Raw genomic sequence first — 25,776 nt, forward strand, 5'->3', positions numbered from 1 at the left:
GTTTCCACTCCACCCCTACCAACCTCCAATACCGCTGCCACGAGCAATTAAATATCCTCATAAATATTACATAGTTTTATACATAAGTAAATTAATTCCCAATGGTTTTGATCAGTTTTCATTGATAATTGTAAAAAAAGATACTTAATTGTGTCAACACATTTAATCAAATTTTGTATCAACTTTTTTTTTGTTTCTAATTACATTGTATCTTTATTTTTTTGTTCATTTGTGGGATAATTAAGAAAGCAGAGAGACAGAACAATTTGATTGTGAGAGAAAAGGTATATAAATTTAATTGTTCATTAATGATTTACTAACAATCAACAAATTCCCATGGAAATGAAAGGAAAACATTAATTTTTTGTCAATCATCATTTCTGATTAACTTTCAATAGTTTTTTTTCAATACTTTATACACAATATCATAGTACTAACATGGTTATGATGATGATCATCATCATCATCAGCATCATGAGAAAAGTAAATTGTTCAGAACTCATATTGATTCTGATTCTGATTTTTTTCCTCTTTTACTTATATGTTTCAACTATACGGTGAACTATTTATATTATTAGTTAGTTGATTGTATTTTTAGTTGATAGAAAAAAAGAAGAGAAAAAAAATTCAGAAGAAACTTTAAAATCTAACAAGATGAGAGAGAGAAAGATGATGATGATGATGATATTCATGCATGAGAAGAAGAGAAGATGATGATTATGGATGGAGGATGAGAGAAGTTAAAGAAGATTCGATGATTAATCTTAATCGGGTTCTGATTGTTGTTGATCAACGAATTAGTCCAACTTTAAATGACCAAAGTTTTCTTGGTCCAGTTTACATAAGAAAAACATCTCATCTTATTAATGATTAACAATCGTCGTAGTAAACTATCAACTTGATTTAATCCATAAATCATTTGGGTGTTGATTGATTAATTGTGGTTTCGTTTGATTAAAATGATTAGCATCTCGATGACTTTAAATGATTTCTCTGTATATGAAGATGTTGATGATATTGGTGATTAGATTGTGAGATTTTACAATTTTTCCCTTTAATCGTTCAGAATTTGGTAACATCATCAGTGTCAGTTAATGATGGCGATGAAAACGGAAGAGATGATGATGATTAAGGCGATTTGATATATTAATCAAAATCATTCTTAGTAATTTGAATACTCCTGATGGGTTCAGCTGATCGTTGAACAGATACAGTTGGTTTAACACGACATTTAAGCTGAACACGATTCTCATTCTCAGTCTTTCCAACCAATCGACTTGAAAGTTTCTCATGGGAGCTGAATGATGAGCATGGTGATTTCAAAAGATGGAGAAAGACAAAAATATCATTAGAAAATTAGACATTATTACATTAGAATGAAAAAAAAATAGATGAAAAAGTTATGACTTTAAAAATTGAGTATCATGAAAATTTCAACGAAAATCTAATCCTTGATTAGAAAACAATTGCTGATGAGTTAGGTTTCAGACAGAATAATGAACTTTTCATCATTTATTAAGATAAAAGTTCAGATTTAATCTGAATCATGATGAAGTTAAACTGAAAATGATCAATCAAAAATGAAACAGATTCAGATATTAATATTTACAAAGATTTAAATGTAAATCAGAGTAATCAGATTAAAATTATTGTTTCTATTTTTATGATTAACAGGAATCAGTAAATAACATAAACATGACAAAACTGACCCTTAATCATAAGTAATGATTAACTTTGATTGTTTAAATACCGTTTCCAGTTTATTACTTTTATTATTTATTATGCTTTCATTTGGGCTCAAACTTAACATCTATTAAATACTAGTGTATGTGTAAACGGGCGGAGGTCAAACGTGCTAAAAGTGATCTAGTTTCTGCTAATTCACTTACTTTCATCTTCTCTCTCTCTCTCTCTCTCTCTCTCTCTCTCTCTTCATATTTCCTTTCTTCCTTCCTCTTATTCACCCACCCACACACATTACATTCATCATCATAATTATCATCTTCATCTTCCCAACTAATATTACTCATTCTTAAATTCAGCAACAAGGCCTTTCTTTCATCATCCTTGTATTAGTTTGATGGTCAAGGCCTGGTCACCAGAAAAAAACACAACAATCACGGTCCAGGTAATCAGTAGATTACCTGTTGTTGTCTTAATTTTTTCCGTTGAAATATATTACAGACTAACAATGAATAAACGATAAATGTTAGAGAAAAAAAAACTGAATTTACTCTCGCATTCAGTATAATCATTATAATCTATTTGATTTTGATTACAGGTAAATTTCAGGAAACTTTTGAGTCTTGAAACTGAAAATTTTGGGTCAAACTATATTTGGTTGGATGATGAATTGGGCCATGAAAAATAGACTGGACTTCAAGTCCACTACGGTTTGGGGTTACCCCTTATAATGTAACGGTTAAAATGAATCAAATTAAGACAGTAAAATGTTAATCGGATGATAATTAGATGATTACGATGATTCAGTGTAAATTAATCCGTAAAATAAAACAATAAAATGGATCAAAGGATCTACGAAAACCGGAAGAAAACCGGTAAACCCTTTTGGTGGTTAACTCACCAGGATAATAATCATTAGCAAAATTTAAAGTTAATTAACTTGGTTAATTATCAAGGTGATTCTTACCTTGTTGTGTATAACATGTGACTTGGATTGGTGGGTGAAGTGGTTAAAGATGAACTTGTGGTGGGTGAGGTTGTAGATGAGGATGTTTCCTCTGATGATGAAGGAAATTGTTTACATTTTAGTTTATCGGTGATTGATTTAACTAACCAATCTTTACATGAGATCATGAAATCTTCACAATACTCTCGACAGGGTGGGATTATCTCATCTTCCCAACACTGTGGTTGAATAACTTGACAGATAAAATCTCGAGCCAATGGATAACATTCAGCGTCCACAATTTGACGATAAGAGATCAACTCAGATTCGAGTGAAGTTAAATTCCAATGGCCTCCGATGTTTGGGTAAGAGGTGTAATTGTATTGCAATAGATTGTAACAAAAGGGCAACTCTATGGGGACACACCGACGAGGCGGTGGAGTGGGTTCAGTGGTCAATCCTTCCAATAGACCAGGAAAACCGATTCGAGCTTCCCAAGGTGATGGATTCTCTAGGAACTGAGCTGCAGCGGGAAAAGAGGGCGACGATGTGTAGAAAAGTCCTTTTCGTCCTCCATCCGATTTTCTTTCCGTTATATCGATAGAATTTGGATCAATCGTAGTATTTTTAAATGACTTTTTACGATCGGCTCGAATTTCTTCAATTAATATCGAGTAAACATCAGCCGGTGACAGTCGAGGTCTTAGTAAGGGTGAAAAGACCAGATTAAAGTGGACAATCAGATCATCTGAACGAGGTTTAGGTGTCCGTTCAAGAGCCAGAATCTCAGACCGACGGAAAGCTTTGGTTAGGCCACTTTCTTTGAACAAAATGTCCAAACGAGTTTTATATTTTCGAGATGTTTCTTTAAACTCATCCGATGATCGTTTCTCAAATTCTGGACTATAAGAATCACCTCGAGTTACCGTGAATTGACCTTTGAAAACTAAATCTACGAAACAATTAAACATAAAGAAACAACAAATTAAATTACAATAATCATTTTCCAATTGTTACAACTAATCATCAAACTTTTCATTAACAAACCAAATAACAACACACAATTAAAATGCAATTAAATTTTCTTGGTCAAATTATCAACAAAATCAGTAATTGTATTAATAAATGTGATGGTCATACATAAATTAATTGAAACAATCACAATTATTTGAAAAGTGAATGGACAACAATTAACATGATTCAGTAAACAATCAAATTTGAAAAAACAAAAACAAATAATAACTTAAATTATATATAAAAAAAAGATGACAACAATTTAAGTTTAAACGTTTTCTCAGGTTAATTTAGTTGAACTTTAATTTACCTTCAATCTTTATTTAACAATTAGTTAATAACAATAACTAACCAAACAAAAGGATCAGAACAAGTTAATTGTTAAATCAGTGTCATTAATAAGTAGATACAAAATAAATCAACAACAACAACAACAATGAGAAAAGTTTAATTTTAGAAAGATAGGAAATTAAGATAATCACACAATCAGAATTAAAAAAGAAGTAGAAGAAAAAGAGTTACAATTTAACTACAATTAACTAATCACAATTAACTCTTTACTCAAGTTAATTGTTACCTTATTGATATAAACTCTTAAAGTATTAAAAATAAAAGTGTTGAAAAAAAAAATAGATGAACATTAATGCAAAGTGATTAAGATGATAATGATTTATGTTGTTCTTTGACCTGAAGATATTCATCATCTTCATCTTCATCTTCATCTTCATCCTCATCTTCGTCTCCTGATCATCATCATCATCATCCTCATCTTCTTTCATCTTCTTCATCATTTAGTTACCTTTTAAAAGGAGAAGAGCGAAAAAAAGTTCTACAAGAATAAGAATAAATTTCTTATTGTTCTTACATTTCAACGAATTATAATAAAAGGGAATTTAATCATAATAACATTTCCAACAATAGAATCAAGAGCATGAAGATGACGATCAACATGATGATGATCAGGAGATGAAGATGAAGGTAATCACAGGCTCATCATCATTGAGAACATTGAATTTCCATCTCAACAATGAGCCTTTTTAAGCTCAGAAAAAAAAGATACGGATGTTAATCTATTAAATGATTATATTCATTTAATACTATTTATTACAATAAGTTTACTTATATTTACAGGTAGATAATCAAAGTATCAGGTATCTTGTTTTCCAAGATTAAACTTTGTTAATGATTAACTTGATTCGGATTGATGAATAAGTTAATCCATTGTCCTGTGAAATAAAGGATTAAGCTAAGAAGCCTGAGTAAACTTTTCATGATGAAACAACAATCAAGTAAGAAAATTGTTTTGCTTTTTCATTTTACTCAATTCAGGATACATAATATTCAATATCATCATGATAGAGTGATAATTGTAATATTATAATCATGAAGATGATGATAATCATCATGTAATAATAATAATAATGCTTGGTAATCATCATGATCAAGCAGTAAATTGATATACTTATATACAATTGTTATTATAACGGTTTTTACTCTTGTCTAAACTGTATTCAATTGAATAAATATATTGGATTAACTGTTGATTATTTCAGGTCAATATCTCCCATTGATCCTGTGGTAAGGAATTAGTTAAATTACTTGTTCATTTGTATTACCATGATCAACAAAATTCACCTCATATAATAATATAAATTGTAAGATGAATGACAAACTGTGAAATATTATGTAGACATGAAGTTAGTAAATTTGTAACAATGATTTACAATTTATAATCTACACAATTGATAATCAATCAAGGGAACATATTAGTTACACAACAATTAAGGAAATAGGAGAGGCTATTTAATTGTTGGACTATGTATTATATATGTTTTTCTTCATGTAAAGATTACCTAAATACCATTGAGACGGAGGTCATTGATCGATTGACCTAAAGTTGGATGACCATTAATAACTATTACATGTTGATCGTTGTTTAGTTTTTAACAGTAATTTAAATTGTAACGATTACCTTGTAAACTGGGTTAAGGAAATAGTTTTTTTTGCTTCAACTAAACTTTTGAAAAAAAAGTTAATAGTCTTAAGTTTATTGGTTAGTAGTTAGGGGTGAAATTTAACTAAATTAAGTTAATCATTGTATGAAGATGGGTAAATTATTGTTACTCTGATTGTTAAAGATTATTGTTGTTCAATGAAAATCAATTAAAATTAACACACACACACACACATGTACACTTAATTTTGATTGAAAATCTAATTACAATTGTAAAGTTGATGGTCAAAGATGATCAACACTTCAAATTCAAACAACAATTTAAAGGTTGTCATTATTAATTGTTAACAGTATTAATAGATAATTGTTGTTTTATAGTTATAATTGCAACCTAAATTTATATATATTAACTTCATTTAAATAAATTGTTAACTAATAATAATAATAATGAAAACCATGATTGTTAATGGTTACCTTGATTACGATGAAAAAAGTTAATTGCTTGCTGTTCAATCATCATAATCAATTGATTGTTTTTTTTTATATTTCTGGTTAACTGTAGTCCACCTTTAGAGTTAAACTTGTATTGTAATTAATTAGCAAATGATTAACGAAATGAAAAATGGGCAAAATCATAGGGTAGGTGATTAGTTGATTGTTGACCTACTAATCAAGGTAACTAGTGTATCTATTGTAGGGTCAAAGGGAAAATTGAATCGGAAAAAAAAGGTTAATCATAATTTAATGTAAATTACTTGAAATAATTAACCATTTACCTTAAGTTATATCACCTTTGTCAATACAATTGATAAATTAAATTACCCAAAATGATCATAATAATTGTTTGATTACAATTAAACTGATGCTCATGATTTGTACTTTGTTTTAATAACTAAAATCGTAAGGAAAAAAAAAATCATCTTTACTTGAGTTAATTTGATTTCTCTTATTGTTAACAACAATTAAAATGAACAAACTTTTCTCATTAAATAAACACTCATGTTCATCAGCTCATATGGGTCAGTTAACCTCAACTTCCCTGAGGGCATAAAATGATTGTAATTATATCTACATATTCACACCCTTACAGATGATGTTTTCAAGCAAAACAACAACAACAACCAACACTGAATCCAACTAAATTGTAAACTTTAATTGTTATATAATACTAACAATCAATAGGAAAAAAAAACAACCAAGGTAAGAATAATCAACAACAACAACAATAATTTAACCATTTTAATTGTTAACAGTTAGATAATCATTCATTTGATTCATCACCAGCATCTTTCCCCATTGATCTTCCTACTTTTCCTCTTCCTTAATGTAACCTTTTTCATCCTACTGAATTTGATCATCATTATCATGATCATGATCATCATTATCATCATTATCATCGTCCTCTTCCTCCTTCAACTTGTCCTCCACAATAATTTATAACGGTGAAAACAATACCAACAATAAAACAACATCACCCATGATAATCACAATATAATCTTTGATTGTATTATCATCACCCAAACAACTAATAAACTAATCAAATGAATCAGCGACACGATTTGTTATTTTGTCAGTAAAAACAATTGAATTAACTCAATTGTCTATCACAAAGATCAGGTCAATTATTATTATCATCGTTAAACTTAGTTAGTTTACTATCCATGACAATTCAATTGTTATTGATTAACTACTACTACTACTACTATCATAAAGTTAACTGTTGTTGGTATTGTTATTTTTCAATTTTACAATCAATGAAATAATAATATCACATAAGATTAAGATTAACACCAAAGGTTAAGCTTTCGGATTAAAATGTTTAGAAAGGTTTGGCCTTTAATGATTGACATTTGATTAGCGTGTCGGACAAATCTCAATTGATTTGATTATCTTGTATTTGTTGAAAAGGGATAACCCAAGGTAAATGGTATTGACGATTGATTGATTAGCTTAATTTTTCACAATCAACCTTTTATTGTTCAATGATTATGAACAATTTAATTTTCTATTTCATGTCAAAGGTAATTCAATAAGTGAAAAGAAACCACATTCAATCAAATGGTTAGTTGATCAGTTGGTTAATGATTAGTTTAATTAAAGTGAACAAATTATTAATTGTAAGATTGTAATTAAGTAGTTAGATTAAGTTACTCACCTTTAAGTAAAGCATCTTCATATGAGCGAACTAAAGTTTAAAGAAAAGAAAAATTAAATTAATTAGATATACGATTAATTGTTCAATTTAATTCTGTTTCTCTTGAATAAGTTAATGTAAATTAAGGGGTAAGGTTTAGTTTAGTTGAGTAATTAATCAATTAATAATCAGTATTAATTGATGAAAAATGATGATGGGTAAAATTGGTGAATCTAAAAACCAGGAGCGTTGATTGTGATAGCGAGAAAAAAAATTAACAATTAACTGTAATTAGATTAGTTTAACAACAACAACAAAAAAAGTTAATCTTGATAAACAATTCAAATGGTTAGAGTAAACTTTTTTTTGTAATATATATATTTAACTTGATTATCATTAACTTGAATTCATAATTAAGAGCTAATCTTAATCATCTTTACTTGTTCTGACAATTAACGGAAGTAACTTTTATCATTAGTGTGTAAAAACTCATCTCAATTATGACAATTAAGTGTTACCTCTAATGAAACGACAACAACAATTAGCTAACAAATACTAATATATATTATCATATTAGATTAGAAAGACAATGAAACAATTTAAGTATAAAACAATTAACACACAAAATTGAAAGTGTTATAAAATAATAACGAGATGACAAGATTACAATTAAGAAAAATGAAAGTGTCAAACCCAAGACAATCAAGATAATAGACTGTCAATACTACTTGTGATTGGGGGTAAAAGGTAATCAAAATATTATTCTGGTTGATTTAATTGCTCGTAATTACTTACGTCCGTAAAAAATTCCCGATGATGCTCCAATAGATATAAGAAGTATGGCAATAAATACACATATACAGGTAGACGGTGTACATCCTTCAGTTTTGGTAAATTTAATCTCATGTTCACCGACCGAGGAAGAGTAAACCATAATGTTATTACCTGTTTCAGGTGATGAGATTATTTTATTATGATCACTATTGTTATTACCATTACCACCATTGACTACCAAAGGTTGGTGATGATTATGATTATGAACATCATCGGCTGAATGAGTTGAAATCGGTGAACCTCCTTCAATATTATTATTGGTGTTATTATGTTGATTAAATTGATTATTATGAACATGATGATGATTATTATGATGACTTGATGATATTAATTGTTGGGTTGTTGTTGTGTTGGTTGTTGTTGATGATGATGATTGTGGTATTTGAAGATTAGCTTGGTTTAATTGTTGTTGTTGTTGTTGATTATTATGGAGAAATGTTGAGTGTATTGGTTGACGTTGATTTGGTGAACGATTTATTGGTGATGAACATGATGAATCTGTATTCTGTTTTATCTCAGTATTGATTACCATTGGTGATTGGGATGAGGATGTTGATGATGTTGATAGTGATGATTTAGTTGTTTCTCGTTTAGAGATTAAACTGTGGGCATGTGGTGGTGGATAAGTATATTGTTGCTGTTGATTATCAACATTTTTATTCACTTGACGAGCAATTAATTTATCCATATTGATCAACACCAAAAATAAAGTATACAAATAATATTCTCGGATTAGAAGATAGGAGGATAAACAGAAAATTTGGTATAAGAATCAACAATCACAAGTGTCGATGGAATTGTTGAAAATTCTAAAGTAAAAAAGAAAAGAAAAGAAAAAAGAATATTAATAAATTCGACAAATAGAATAGAATTTAACCAAAATGAAGTGATTCTTTTTCTGGCAAAATATTGACAAGAAAAGAGAAGAAGAAAAAAACTAAAAAATGGACTCACCTGTTGTTATTTAACCAAGACAAATGTATCCATAATTTTCACATAAAAACAATCATTTCACAGTTCAAATGAAAAAGAGAATCTTAATTTCCACTAATTAGTAATACTAATTAATCCAAAGAACAAAACAAAAATTATAATCACAATTTATTGACTAAAATCTCAACTAAAACTAACAAGTAATCAGACACTTGTTGACAAACAACAAACTCTCGCAAACGAATCCAACTAATTATTTCAAAAATTGTAATCACCAAAAATCAATAGAGACAATTAAAGAGAACCAACAACAAAAAGATGACAATAACTGAAAAAGAAAAAGTAAAAAAAAAAACAAAAAGTTAACACAATCAAATCAACGATCGACAATCAACTAAACATGATAACCGGTAAAATGTTGAAAACGAAATAAAAAAAAAGGAGCCAACAAAAAGAAGGCGGAACACAAAAAAGAAAACAGTTAATGAAACGAACACCAGATGGAACGACCACAAGTGTTGGTTTGATGTTCGAAAATGAGCTCATCAAATTTGGCGGGTTTTCTGTTTCGCTCGAAAGTCGCAAGGGGTCGATGGCCTTATTGGATTTTGGCAACATGAAGATTGTACATAAGGTTTAACTAATTATAACCTCCACCACCTTCATTTCACCTACACCTCTTAATCAGTTGACGACAATTAACTAAGTACCACCATGAATAATGAAAAGAAATCGGATGCCGAAGCTTCAAGTAACAGTGTAAACCTTAAATATCCTCGATCGGTTTTCTTCATCATTGGAAATGAATTCTGTGAAAGATTCTGTTTTTATGGAATGAAAGGTAAGAAGAAGAAGAAGAAGAAGAGAAGAAACAAACAATCAATTTCTTATTCTATTCTCGTAATTTTTGTTCTATTTTTTGTTTTTGTTCTTTTTTCGTATTTGTGTAAATGTAGATTTTCTTCTCTTATCTTATTCCTTATAATTTAGATTTTCTTTTTCCTTCATTTTTTTGTTCTTTTTTAAAACATGACAATATTTATTAACTAAATTCTATTCTATCCGGAACCAAAATTTCCCTCGAATATTAATTAATGCCGACTAGATTCTCTTTCTATTTCTCTTTCTTTCTTTTTCTCTTTTCTGATTCTGACCCTCACACTCCTCATGGTTTCCATTTCTTTTTTAAATTCTCCCACTTTGATTTGCTTTTTCTCCTCGTTAATCAATGATCAATTTTTCTTCCTTTCTCCTTCTTTACCCTAACAATTAATTAATTAACTAAACTGCTTTCAGGTGATATTTTCATAGGTTCAGTTTAGTTTTCTCTTGAAAAGATCCTAACCAATTTCTATTATGATTAAAGACCATTTTAATCACTATAATTATCATTTTAAAATTTTAATTTTAATTTTCTCCCATTAATTTGTTGAAATTTTCAATTTTTTTTTCATTCTTGTTTACCAATCAAATTAATGTTAAACTGTTGCTAATTTGTTTAGATTCAGTCCCATGCATAATCCCATTTACTTTAATTTGGTTATGTAATACAAATTGTCCAACAATTACGTTTTAAATTGTTGCACTTTTATTATTTTCTCTCCCTCTCTCTTTCTCTCTCTCCATTAATTTCTTAATTAATTGTCACTAATTACTGATATACTGATTAACGAAAAAGACCTCAATCTAAATTGTAGGGGGAAAAGTATATAAAATGTTTAAACGATAAATTGTTCAAGTAAATATTTCTTAATTAATTGATAACAATTGAAATCAAAGTTTGATAATGATCACAGTAATTAAACTAGAGAAAATATAAAAAATTACTCAAAAGTGATTGATTGATATGAAACACATACACACAAATACTCACATTTTAAATTGAACAATTGATTGAACTGAATTACAATTAATCTCAATTTTTTTTCCTTCTTTCTTTCTATCATCATATACTTATCACAATCAACTAATTGTTTACTTTCTTTTTTCTTTCTCTTTCCTTACATCATCATCTCAACATCATCCATTTGGCTAACACCTTATTTACTCGTGGAAATCACAAATTAACTTAATCAACTGTCGTGTTAATCACATCTATTCACCAACAATTAGCCGTCCTGGTTTTATATTTTACCAAAGTTCTGAAACAGACTGAAGACTCAGCAACCCAATCATATCATGAATTTATTTTACTCTGTTACTTTACACCCTTAATTGGTGCAATATTAGCTGATTCTTATTTAGGCAAATTTAAGTAAGTTTCATTTTTTTTATCTAACTACAATTTAAGTGCAATTGTAATCGGAAACTTGTATAAAACTTAAATCACATGAGTTGTGTAGCAATTAACTAATTACTTTTTTTCTTCTTTATCATTTTCCAGAACCATATTATATTTAAGCTTACTCTATGTAGCGGGTAATATTGCTTTATCAGCCTCATCTTACATTGAAAATAGGTAAGTATTAGATTAATTAATTAAAATGATTATCATGACAATCGTTTAATTAATGAAAACAAAAAGAACTGTAAATTACACTTGTCTAATTGTTTGTTTATCTTTTTCCATTTTTCTCTTTCTCTTTTCGGTTTCTTTCAATCTTTTAGTCTGCTGTCTATTTTTTCATTAGGGTTAATTGCATTTGGTACTGGAGGAATCAAACCATGTGTAAGTGCCTTTGGTGGGGACCAATTTGTTGCCGGTCAAGAGGATCAGTTGAACAAATTTTTTGCCATTTTTTACATGTCCATCAACATGGGTAGTCTATTTTCAACGTTCATCACCCCAATCCTACGATCTGATGTTTCCTGCTCATCTCGAGGTGATTGTTTTCCTCTGGCTTTCGGTGTACCAGCCGCTTTAATGACCATTGCACTGATACTTTTCATTGCCGGTAAACCCGCTTATCGAATTGTTGAAGTAGCAAAAGGAAATGTTATCTTCAAATTTTTCCAATGTAATGCGGTAAGTACAGTTATTCGTATGATAATTATAAATGTTAATCATCATTCAATCATGATTGTCACAAATGTCACCACCATTATCATTGATAAACTGACCTAATTACAATCGATTGGATTAATTAAAATTTTCCTTTCACTATTTGACCTTTTTTCCTCTTTTTTCTTTGTTAATTATAGTATGCATTTGGCCTTAAATTCCAATCACTATTTACCTCAAAGAAGGGATTGGAAAAACGAGAGCACTGGTTAGATTACGCGGAAGATAAATACAGTGTGAGTATTTAAGCACCAGCATTTGCAATTAAATGATTTAATTGTTGACTAAAATAATTGACAAATTTGTTTTGATTTTTTTTCTCTATCAGCCGAAATTGATTAACGAGGTTAAAACTGTTAACCGGGTACTTTTCCTCTATTTACCTTTACCTCTTTTCTGGGCACTATTCGATCAACAAGGATCTCGATGGACACTTCAAGCTCTCAAAATGGATGGTATTCTATTTGGAGAGACAGCACTTAAACCCGATCAACTTCAGGTCATCAATCCAATCTTAATTGTGGCCATGATTCCCATTTTTCAATACATCGTCTATCCAATAACCGATAAACTTGGAATCGTTAAAACCCCTTTACAACGAATGGCAATCGGAGGAATATTGGCCGGAGTAGCGTTTCTATTGGCCGCTTTGCTTCAAATAAGCATTGAGTCTGAAGTACCTAAGTCAATTTCAGTAGGTTTTGGAGCGATTACATTCATCAACAGTTTACCATGTGCAATTACTCTGATCTCAGTGAACCAATCAAATCCAATGCGCTTCCCCCTGGAATCAGGATCTGCTTTCTTAGTACCTAAATCTTTACCAGTCGGATCATATATATTTAACGTTGAAACGAATACCAAAGATTCAGAGTGTCAGTTTAATGATAATTCAACAATCACTCTAAAACCAATTGACTTTGTCATCCAAAATCGCGCTCGAGACGTTATTCAATTAATTGCTAGAGAAAACGATCAAGGTTACGCTCTTGATGCAATTGAAATAACCCATCATCTAATCAAACCCGATCAAGGAGATTCAGCAATTCAAGTCGCTCACTATTTGTCTAATTCAGCAAATGTTAATGTTAACACCTCAAACAATCAACAGTCAATTGTCTTCTCGAAATCATCTCAAGGCTCTTCAAAAGATCCTAAGATATATTTAAATACCTCATTTGGCCTGTCTGAATACGTTAAAGTCGAAACTTTCTCCGGTATCGAAACATACCAAGTTTTACCTAAAGGTTTTGATAATGGTTCGATTTCTGGCCATTCAATTAAAGTTCGAAATGGAGCATTTTATATCTTGGTTGTTATTCAAGATCCAACTTCTGGTCAAGTTAGTAACACGTTCACACTCTCGAGAAAATTAATTAATATTATCACCACTTTATCATTTGCTGATTTATCGATAATCTATTAATTGCTTTTATTTTCTTTTTCTTTCTTTCTATCAGATTAATTACAAGTTAAACAAAGTGGTTGATGAAAATCGTATTAGCATGTTATGGCAAATACCTCAATATTTTGTGATTACTTGTGGTGAAGTAATGTTTTCCGTAACAGGTCTTGAGTTTTCCTATTCACAGGTAAGTCATACAATTAATTAATTCATTATAAAGGAAAATTAATGAAAATAGCAAAGGTAAACTCATGTGAATGTTTATTTATGCACTCAACATGATTAAGAAGAGAAAGAAACTTATCAATTTTTGCAAGTTACTGATAAACTCGGTTGGAATCAAAGGTTAAAGAGAGATGGGAGAGAAGAAGAGGGAGAAAGAATAATGATGATGAAGAAGATGATGGAGAAGAAGAAGAAGATTGTTGCAATTTTTACAGGTAACTAGTAAACTGTCATTTCTCTTCGTCTTAGCTCATCTTTATCTCTCTCTCTCTCTCTTCCCGGGTCTCTCTTTCACCCTCCCCTCCCCCATCTCCATCTCCATCTTCCTCTCTTCTCTTTCTTTTCCTCATTTAATCGTCCCTCTTACCTGAAGGTATCATATCTTAGCCATCTTTGAAGTCATCTTTCATCCATCACAGTACGTCAACATTCAATCTATCATTCCAGGAATTCAAAAGAAGATAGAAAAGAGAAGAAAGATGATGAGAAATGAATAAAGAAAGAGAAAGAGAGGGAGGCTATAAGAAGAGCCAAGAGAGAGAGAGAGAGAGAGAGAGAGATAATCTAGGGACCAGGAAAAATATCACTATCATGATGATGATAATGATGATCACCAGCAGCATCTTCATCTTCATCAGTAGCCTAAACAAGTAAAGTTTACCGGTGTGTTTGTAAGGTTTACTGGATTAACTTAGTTTGCCTTAGCACATTTCCCTCTATCATCTTTAATCTCCTCTTCGATTATTGGAAATCCACTGATGATTCTCACTGTGATTTAGTCTGTTAATTGTGTTAATTCCTTATCACCAATCATGATAAATATATTTTTCCATTGAGTGAAGAAGAAGATAGAAAGATGATTCTCTCTCTTTCTCTCCAACAGTCATAATGAGATTTTTCATCATCCTCATCTTAAACTTCATCTAAATCTTACCTTTAATCAACATCATTATCATCATCATTTACACATATCTTTAGCTTTTTACCTTTAAAATTGATTTTTACCCTTGATTCTGGGAATTAATTCACTTAACTGATTATTGGATTTGTGTTGATTAATCCAAGTCTTAAAATAATGTACATTTTAATTGCAATTCACAGTAGGATTGCAATTGATTCATTGTCGACTAACACTGATCAAGAACAAAGTTAAAACATCAACAGTTGAAATTGTTACAATTTAATTAATCAAACACTTTCATTAACTTGTTAATTATTAAACCTGCTCACAAAGACCTTGATGATTTTTAATTGTCATTATATTTGATATTAGCATAATTTAATTTACCAGAACGATTTGATTGCCTTTAATTTTGATAAATACATGATGAGTAAAAATGATGCTGATGATGATGATTAACTTATCCAATCACATCATCAATGTGTCAAATCATTTGTCAAGAATCAACATGAACAAGATGAAAAAAGGAGTGTTTCTTACAAGGATTCACAGAATCAGATGAATTTTAAATTTCTAGTAGTTAGTTAATCATTGAATACATATAATTAAATGTGTAACATTTAATAGAAATGATTAGTAACAATTAGCTGAAGGCAATGATCACCATTTTTTTTTATTAATTCTAAAAGTGAATTCTCTCACAAGTTATTGAATAATTTGAATTAATTTCTCAAATGATGATTGTTGTGGTCATTATTATTATCATCATCATCCATCATCATGGATAAAGACTTAAATCATTGTAATAATGATTTTCTAATACTAGACTGCAATTCAATTTAATTTCATCGCTTAAATTGTTGAATTGAGTTTTAATAGTGCAAGTACATGTTAGATTGATCCTCCTACGGTTTGCAGATTAATTGTAACAATCAATTGCTTCTGATGATTAATTAAGTTAATTGTGAGATGAGAGAGTTTAAATTCAATAGTTATTCAATAATTAACCAAACCTTTTACTGAATTATTAGTTGCAGGCTATTGATTGAACTGGATTATCCATTGTTAGGAGTGTATCTTTGTTTTGTCTTACCTTTTATGATTACTTTTTATGTGGAGGAGGATGCTATTGATGATGATGATGATGACGACGATGATGATGATGATAATAATGATGATAATACTGATTATGGTTATGCTGAGTCTCAGGTATATAGAAAGAGGAGTGTCACTTTGATTAACTAAATTGTTGTTAACACTCCTCCAGATATCGTTAATCTGATCATCGACTATCCATCTAATCAGTATTATTGATGATTATCATGATTGTCGAAATTAATAAACTTTTATAATCAATTTTGATTTCCTAATAACTTTAACTACTGATTACAACGTTAATTGTTAAAATATCGCCTACGTATTATTTACAATCATCAATTGATTATTAATCAGTAGCAATTTGATGAACAAGAAAAATTAACTTTTTCTTTTCAAACATTATACTCAATATATTATACATATAATATTTACCTTTTTTTCCTTCTTTAATTAATTTCAATCAAATAATTTTTTAATTAAATAATTGATCCAAATTAAAAATTAAAAGACAAACATATATATATATAAACTTGATTAATACAATTTCAGGAAAACAGTAAATCAGTCAACAATCTGACATTAACAATTAACTTTGACAATCAAGAATGGTATTAAGCATTTTTGATTTGTATTTGTTGTTGTGGTTTATAAAATTGTTCAATTTAAAACTTTTCTAGTTAATTGTAATTACAATTATCTTTTTGCTGTCTGATAATAATTAACTCTTACCAGACTAAATGATAATCTGTATTATTATAAACTGAGTACCAACAACAATTATAATTAATAATAATTATCTTTTCTTACCAATAAATAGTTACCAGTATAATCAATTGGTAATGATTATTATTAAAGTGATCAAATTATTGTTTACATGTAAAAGGTTATTTGTTTGTATGGATCGGAAAAACAAGGAGAGGTTGAAACGAAGATGAAATTGATGCAAGAAGATGAGAGAGAGAGAGAGAGAGAGAGAGGAGGGTGGGGGTGGTTCTTATGGAGAGGAGGGTATGATGGAGTTTCAATGTTAGTCCACCCTTCCCGTTCAAAGGGAATGGCTAATGCACCTCCGCACCCTAAGGCCACCACCTTCGCACCATAATCTATATAAATTGAAAATGTTTATGATTCTGACTTAGGTTTAAAAACGATGATTAGAGTTAATAGTAGCAAGAAATATAATAATAAATACAAGTAACAATTAGGTTTTGGGATGGGATTTGTAAATTGATAGACGATAATAATGGTAACAATTGTAACATCATCATATGTTATGATACAAGATGATGATGAAGATAATAATGATTAAGATGAAGTTAGCTAACCTCACCTTTTACCCCTGAAACTTTTAGTTATTTGAATTATTATTGCAACAATTTTCATCTCATCAGTTTCTCTTACTTTACTTTCATCTTCTCTCTTTCCTCCTCCTCTCTTTTATTTCTGTATTACTCCTTATTTTATTTCTTGAGGGCATTTAAACAACAACAAGAATACACACACATACACATTACTGAAGAAGAAGAAGAAGAAAAAAAACTAAGGAGTGTTGATCACACCTTAGAATAGAAAAGAAAAGAAGATGATGGTGTAGATGATGTAGATGATGATGATGGAGATGATATGAAAAGAAAAAATGTTCTTAATTCCAATTAACTACCTCATCAAGAAGCTAAACCAACTACTATTATCACTGGCTACTAAACAGCTACTACCATTTACCTGAGATATTACCTTGGCCACTGAACATATACAAACAATATCAATCAAATGATTTTCATTGAGATTTTGATATTGTTTTCCACCTTACCTGGTTATCTTATATTCATGATACTCGCTTTTCTTACCTGTAGAAAACAATAGTTCACATTGATTGTTATAATAATTTTCAATTCTCATATCGTATTTTTTTTCTGCTATTGTACTTCCTTTATTATTATTACCTGAAAGTACATACCTGTTGTTATCGTTTTGATGATATTCTTTCATGATGTTTATTGATAATGTTATCAAATAATATCACGAATTGTAAAGAAAATGATTCAGATTGTTAATTGTTAAAAAATTGATTTACGATGATGATTATATTGTTATTATCTTAGTTTGATGATTATCATTGTTGGACAATTAGAAGCAATTTTTATATATATTTCAACTGAAATAGAAACAATTGTTTATCTTTAAGTGGATTAATTTTGATGACGATAATTAAGATGATAATGATGATGATGATGATCACTCTCGTTTACCTTATTGCAGCTCTTTAAAAGTTGTAACAATTAAAATAATAACGATGGAAACGTTGTAATCAAGGTAAAAACAACATGTTCAGGTAACTGTCGTTGTTGTTTTTGCTTTTACTTTTTTTTGGAGAAAAAGAAAACTTAACTGTTAGTTAGTAAATTGTTAACCATTGATCAAGAAATTAAAGTTAATTGATAACTCGAGTTGAATTTGTAAATAGTTAATAACAGGTATTGATAAGGATACAATTTGTTAAGAACAATTTTTTTTTCTCAACTCAGAACAAAAAAGCAACAAGATTATGTTGATTATGGGGATGATGATGATTATCCTGATGTTGACGATTATGATGATGATGAGAGTCAGGTATGCAAGTAACATGTACAAAATACAGTTTACTGACACACAGAAATTGGTGCTCATTGCTTGAAATTGCAAAGTCTAATGCAGATAATTGGTAAATAATAACATAGATGTCTAATAAAATGCAAGTTGAAAATGTAGTTTTAACCATAACTTTGTAATCATCATCATCTAAGGATGAGGATAATGTTGATAATGAAGAAGATGGTGAGAGAGAGAGAGAGAGAAACAGAAGATTGAAGGTCATCAAGCAAAAGTAAGCATTTTGTGTTGCTTCATTTTCCTTGTGTGGGAGAGGTCACAGGTAATATTTAGATGATAATGATGATGACCAATGAGGGTGGGGTGGGTCAGTGCAAAACCTATGGTTACTTTTGACTTATTAGGTATAATTATATTATATGTGAGAGAGAGAGAGAGAGAGAGAGAGAGAGAGAGAGTCTAACATCCGCCCTCAACTTATCATCCAAATATCTTTGCTCTCTTTTTTTGAAACTAAGGTAGAAACAATCACCATCATCATTATCATCTTTGTTTTTATCTCTTTTACCATTTGCTCCCCCACTTTCGACCTTAAAGGTCAGTCATTAACTTGACCTTTTCTCTGTTACCTTTTGCATTTTACATTAATTTCAACAACTACGGGTGGTTTACAATTAATTACAATTAATAAATTTCTTCTCTCTCTCTAATCAATAGGCTCCAAATAGTATGAAAAGTGTTGTCCAAGCAGCTTGGCTACTTACCGTTTCTTTTGGTAACTTTTTCGTTGCTCTAATCACCAAGTACATTAAATTTGAAGCACAGGTAAGTTCATTATTCAATTAACTTTATTCAATGATATATATTTCTAATAATATCAGTTATCATCATCTTGCTGATGATGAAGAAAATAATATTTAATAAGAGAAAGAAAAAGTTTTTATATAACTGAAAACTACAAGATGAAGGGAGTAGGAGGAGGAGGAGGTGGTGGTAAGGGAGGCAACGGAATGTTTCAAGACGGAATTACTGTTATTTAGACTTGTAGTTGTCCATGATAATGATAATATTAAAGGTTGTTGCAAGAAAATATTTTGTACCTGTAATAGATGATGATGCTTCTGATAACTCTCTATCATTTTGTTGCCCTTTTCCTACAAGATGAGAGAGAAAAATCAGAACATGATAATGATGATGATAAGAAAGAGAGAGAGAGAGAGAATGAGAGAGAAAAATTTGTTAACATGGATTTTAAGTATAGGTTTGAATATGTTTTTTTAATGGTAATTGTTATTACAAGAATCATCATCATCATCATCATCTCATCTTCTTCCTTCTTACATCTACCTGAAAGGTATAATTTTGATTATAACATGATGTTGTGTCGTTTTGTAAGCTGTTGCTTCTGCAAATTTATATGTTTCTGTGATGGTGGTGGTTGTTGTTGTTGTTTCGCTGCCGATGTAAGTCCGCCGTCAGCAGTATCTCAGGTAACATCAATAACAAAAGCGAATCATCAGTTTTTTTTTATATTCAGGTAAATACATGCAGGTTACTCTCTCAATCTCTCTTTTCTCTCTCATGAGGGAGATAAACATAAAAGAGGAGGAGGATGAAAGTGATGATGAAGTAAACGATAGTTAGGAGGATCAGGAATGTTATGCATGTTGTTGCTAAATCAGGAGAAAAGAATTAGAAAATTATTATTGTACCAACTACGCCTACGAAACACAGGTAACTACAACACTATAAACATAGGGTTTTATTTTTATTCTTCTTTACCTGTTGATGTTGTTACTTGGAAGCTACAAGAACAACAATCATTGAAATGTAATTATTACTTCTTTTACTACACACACACACACACACAAGTATTATCATCATCAGCATTTTCTCTCATCATCATCATCATGAACATGATCATCATCATTATCATCAGCTTCTCGTGATCATTTTGTCTTATGATTTGTATATGATATTAACGTTAGATTTTTGATTTTTGTTTTCCCTACTCAGTTTATGATTACCTATTATGGTTGTTACTACTTTTGATGATGATGATGATGATGATGATGGAGATGAGGATGTTTCTTTGTCTGTTAATTATTTCAATCTTGTTGCTGTATTAGATTGGGATTAAATTTCCTACCTATACATCAACACAGCGACTGGTCAGTAGACTCTTGATTAATAGATATTATTAATACAATGTAATGATTATGATGATGATAACAAAAGAGGCCATAAACAAAAAAAAATAGTAATTAAAAATGGGGAGAGGCTTAGGGTGGCTTGATTGTTGTGGTTAACCATTGTGGTAATCACTTTTAATCACGACAATGTCTTGGCCATAATCATAATCAATAATCTAGGACGAAGGCGGTTATTGGTTTTATCCACTTGTTGATTATTAGCTTTAACTTTTTTAATTACTCCGGAAATTAAAGGAACGCCTCATATTAATTAACTATATTAATCTTAATTTTTTTTTCTCTCTCTCTCTTCTCTCTTCTCTTTTTCTTAATTTCTTTTTTACAGTCTATCGAATTCTTCTTCTTTGCTGGTTTAATGATATGTGATATGATTATATTTGCCATAATGTCCTACCTGTATACTTACTCTAACCAAGCATTAGACGATGGGCCAAGTAAAACTTCAACTGCAACTTCAAACGGATCCAATGGATCTACACTGACCAATGGTAATGGTCACTCAAGTCAAGAAAAATCAAATGAACTTCAGGATACCAAGCTTTAAAATCATTTTATCTTATACATATACATATATAACTTATATACAGAGACTTTTATGTTACTTTTAAAACGTTTTTTAGGGAAAAAAATTTTCTTCCTGCATCATTATTATTATTACTACTACTATTATATATACATATTATTACTATTATTATTATTATTATCATCTTCATCGTCGTCGTCATCGTCATCACCGTCATCGTCTTCATCATCATTATCATCTTTGATCAAAATCTCTCTCTTTATATTTAGTCATGTTTATAATATATATCTTGTCCATCATCACAGTCCATCACCCCCATTGTATTCAAGTCTCAGTCAATGAATACCTTGGATGGGCCATAGAGAAACTGAATGAACAAAAAAAAAGAGTACAAGATGATTATGGTGATGATGATGATGATGATGATTATGAAAATTGTGATGATGATGATGATCAAGTCAGAGAAAAAAAAAAGATGAAGAAAAGATGAAAAAATAAAAGAGAGAAAACAAAACAAAAATGAGAATCTCTTTCTTTTTTTAATATATATCAATTGTTATCACTAGAGTTAATCAGCTGGTGGTCAAGCACAAATTGAATAAAAATGATTATAATCAATTCTTGATTCATCTTTGATTCCAGTTTGAATGCTGATGATTATTTATTTTTAGGACCCATTGAAAAGCATTAAATGTTATTAAGGAAGTTACTTTATTATTATTATAAAATGTTGAGTAATTGTTATAAAGCTTTTTGCAAAATGGACTTTAATGGATTCAAGTGACCATTGGTGGTCAAGTTAAAAAAAGGTAAAAGGTTACGAGGGTTGACAATAGATATAAATAGTTATGTGACAATTGTGTTGACAGTTTTGTTGTTGGTCAAAGGCTTTTGCTTCAACTAATAGTTTAGGACGATAATGATGGTTAATACATAATAAAGACTGACCATTGGTCATTGTGCAATATTATCTTTGTATATTTAGTTGTTTTCTTATTCCGTTTCCTTTTTTTTCTCGCTGACCTTTCCCCTCGTCTATATATATACATGTATATACCTTTTTATTTGACAGGTGAGGCCGGATATATATATGTGATGAAGATGAAAATGAAAATGAAGATGACCTTACAAAGTATATGATGATTGACCTTTGTGTGTGAAAATATATATTACCTATGATGATAATGATGAAGATGAAGATGAAGATGACCAATAGTGACCGTTAATGTAAATCTTATTGAGTAACTTAAGCTAATATCAATATCGTTTCATTGTTTGATTGTGTCATTACCATATGACCTTTCACCTTCTTCCGTCTTTACCAATTCTTTCCCACCTTCATCTTCCTTTTCATCATTTACATCATCATCTTTATCATCATTCCACTCTCGATTCCCACCCCCACGACTACCGCCTTCTCATCCTCATCCTTTTCATTTGGATGTTTCTATGGACATTTAAATGTGAATACCAATTTTAAAATTGTCTTCATTTCCTATTTCTCTTTCAACCTTCAACTTTGACCCTAAAGGTGAAAATTGTTGTGCAATTTGCATGATCAGCCAATCAACCAAATCTAATTAGTGCATAATCATTAGATTGTAAAGATGATCAAACGATTAAAGTTTAATTTGATTTCCATGTTTTTTTTTGTTAGTCTATTTGTTTTTCAATGGGTTTTTTTTTCAATTTAATTTTGTAATTAGATCAGTTAATTGGTCATCATTTGTAATGGTGATTAGCACAACGTAACGTCATTTGAACATCAAACTAATCAGTTAATTTGGGAATAATAATAATAACTTTTTGACCTTCGAAAGCCGAAACGTTGAGGGAGAGAGAGAATCGGAGAAAACGAAGAAGAAGAAGAAAAAAAAAACAATCAAACCGAATCCACAGAATCGGCAGTAAACAAGCAAAACAAAAATCAATCACCCTCAGGGTAAGAGTAACAATTAACCCAGGGTAAGATGTAGACTCTTTAAAAGTTAAGAAAGTAAAATTGTAAGAGATGATGAAAAATGCAAGAAAGAGGAGGAGGACAGAGTTTATTAGTAACTTGTTTTCTTCATCATCATCTTATCATCATTTTCTTCATCATCATCATCTTAACCTTCCTCTTTCAACCTTAACTTGATTCCAATCAAAAAGATAGATTTTTTTTTGTTACTCTGCTACTGAAAATGCATCTTCACCAAAATAGCCTGTGGCTACTTTATCTTCCCGTTTTCTTCTCCCCCTCCATCATCGTCATCTTCGTCTTGCACGATCTTGTTATTCCAGTCGCACATGGGGGATGAGGAATGAGAAGAAGAAGAAGAAAAAAATGAAGATGATGATGATTAAAGATGAAGAAGAAGATGAAAAAGTCACTGTGTTTTTATTTGTGCCGTTGGCCTAAGGTTCATTGATTATCAATATCTTATGAGTACAGAAAAAGCCGTGAGACCCCAAACCACCCTCCAGTGTCAGTCTTTATCATCATCATCATCATCATCCTTTTCATCCTTCAGCTTCATCATCATCAACATTCATCCCTTTCATCCTGTCCATTTAATATCAATCATCAGAAACAACAACAACAACAATATTAATATCAAAGATATGATGATTATGATGATGATGGAGCAAATGAGAATGATAAAAAAGAAACTATCATCCCTTTCATCTTCATCATCATGCTCATTTGAAATTCTTGATTCAATCAACATGATGGAAAACTTTGTTGCATGAAAGATGAAAGTAGTCATCAATAGCTACTATTCACTGTCCCAGGTAACAGAATTTCAAGAATATACAAGGAAGAAGATGATAAAGAAGACAAGAATGCAACAAGTTGATGATGATGATGAGGGAAGAGGGAGGTAAAAGAGGAGGAAGAGCGAACGATGGAGAGAGAGAAATAAATTCAAAATGGAAACAAGTTTAAGCTTCATGATGAAGAGCTTGAATTAACTCTTAAAATTGATCAGAATTTTCAGTCTTCTTGATAAAGAAGAAGAAAAGTTCAAACAGATAATCTTTTATCGTAAACTTTTTATATATTTTGCTTTCTAATTAAACTTTTTCCATCAACATGCAATCAACTGATTGCAATTTAAAGGACTTTCCATCTAGTTGACAGTTTAATCGTAACTTGGCAAAAGCGTTTGTCTTTTGCTAGAGAAACACATTGTTTCCAATTGAAATACTATTATTATATTACACAAATGGGACAAGACCAAAGTCTTCAGAATAAAAGGTAATCCGTCAAGAAGAAGAAGAAGAAAATTCTTCTCCCTCGTTCGAAATCTTATCATCATCATCATCATCATCATCATCATTTCTCTCTCTTCCTAATCTTTCTTATCCTTTACCACCAACTACTCTTCCTCCTCCATCATTTGTCTTCCGTAGACATAAAGTGATTCAATGATGAAGGAAAAGCTTCATCATCAGCATCAGAAAGAAATTTTCATGAATAAAAATTGCAGAATGAGAGAAAGCGAATATATAACTTGGTAAAAAAGAATATTTTTGGAATGTTCCATGTTCTCAATGATGAAGATAAAGATGATGAAGAGATGATGATGATGATGATGATACAAAAAAACTAAAGTTTCCTCTGTAAACAAAAGGAGCTCACCTAAGCAAAGACTTTTACAAAAATCTTTTGTCTCAATCTTCATCTCCATCAGATGCTCATTCACTTTCAACGAACTGAGCTCAATGTAAATATAATCAGGTCTCATCTTCATCCTCATCCTGGCGATGTGACAACTTAATGTGCTTATTCAATTTCTGCCAACAATGAAAAAAAAACAACAACAACATCTACATGAGGTTTATCCTCATCTCCATCCTCATCATCTTTCACTGAAACAATTTCAATCCATTGAAACCAGATAGTGAATTTTGTCAACCCTCCACCTCCACAATTACCCTCCTAATAACTAATCCTAATCCTCATAATCTTACAAACAATTCAAGTAGATCATTGATCACAATCAACAATCATTTTCTAATTATTCCAATGGAAACAATTAACAAGCTAATTGTTGATGATTATCCTTCCTGTTGCTGTTCATTTCTTTATATTACTTCCCCAATGTTACACAATTAATGATATTATGTACTCTCAACAATTTAATCATTAACGTTACCATTTAAATTGCTTATTGGAATGTGAATCATTCCTGCAATTGAAATAATTATCGTTATCATTATCATTTCAGTAGCAATTAAGGTACAACAGTTAATCGTCATTGCAATTAAACAACAAACAAACAAAAGTAATCAAAGAAAAATTAAAGAATCAAATTGTTATTAGTATTACATTAACTT

General features: G+C 30.2%; 2 protein-coding genes across 2 annotated transcripts; one reads left to right on the forward strand and one right to left on the reverse strand.

Annotated features, from left to right (window-relative positions):
- Positions 1-259: 259 nt before the first annotated feature.
- Positions 260-9,906, reverse strand: LOC128385427 (uncharacterized). The gene is made up of 5 exons (XM_053344287.1): positions 9,520-9,906; positions 8,527-9,374; positions 7,753-7,782; positions 2,651-3,581; positions 260-1,297 (listed from the first exon to the last, which is right to left on the reverse strand). Exons 2-5 carry the CDS (start codon positions 9,251-9,253, stop codon positions 1,147-1,149), a joined length of 1,839 nt encoding a protein of 612 aa, XP_053200262.1. The 5' UTR covers positions 9,254-9,374; positions 9,520-9,906; the 3' UTR covers positions 260-1,146.
- A 214-nt stretch (positions 9,907-10,120) lies between these two features.
- LOC128385421 (solute carrier family 15 member 1-like) lies at positions 10,121-22,071 on the forward strand. The gene is made up of 9 exons (XM_053344282.1): positions 10,121-10,339; positions 11,611-11,752; positions 11,882-11,956; positions 12,106-12,463; positions 12,640-12,735; positions 12,828-13,841; positions 13,960-14,091; positions 19,435-19,542; positions 21,256-22,071. Exons 1-9 carry the CDS (start codon positions 10,213-10,215, stop codon positions 21,472-21,474), a joined length of 2,271 nt encoding a protein of 756 aa, XP_053200257.1. The 5' UTR covers positions 10,121-10,212; the 3' UTR covers positions 21,475-22,071.
- The last annotated feature ends 3,705 nt before the right edge of the window (positions 22,072-25,776 follow it).

This window comes from Panonychus citri, unplaced genomic scaffold (genome assembly GCF_014898815.1).
Source record: "Panonychus citri isolate SS breed McGregor unplaced genomic scaffold, ASM1489881v1 Contig00049, whole genome shotgun sequence".
In the NCBI taxonomy this organism is placed as follows: Eukaryota; Metazoa; Arthropoda; class Arachnida; order Trombidiformes; family Tetranychidae; genus Panonychus; species Panonychus citri.

Bases quoted from the DNA above. Each gene is read 5' to 3' on its own strand.
- LOC128385421 (XM_053344282.1), top strand. From the start codon at position 10,213: ATGAATAATGAAAAGAAATCGGATGCCGAAGCTTCAAGTAACAGTGTA. The intron at 11,957-12,105 runs GTAAGTATTAGA...TCAATCTTTTAG, and splicing joins TCATCTTACATTGAAAATAG to TCTGCTGTCTATTTTTTCAT. The intron at 14,092-19,434 runs GTAAGTCATACA...TCTAATCAATAG, and splicing joins TTGAGTTTTCCTATTCACAG to GCTCCAAATAGTATGAAAAG.
- LOC128385427 (XM_053344287.1), bottom strand. From the start codon at position 9,253: ATGGATAAATTAATTGCTCGTCAAGTGAATAAAAATGTTGATAATCAA. The intron at 3,582-7,752 runs GTGAGTAACTTA...ATTGTTTCGTAG, and splicing joins TGAAGATGCTTTACTTAAAG to ATTTAGTTTTCAAAGGTCAA. The intron at 1,298-2,650 runs GTAAGAATCACC...CTCATCATTCAG, and splicing joins CACATGTTATACACAACAAG to CTCCCATGAGAAACTTTCAA.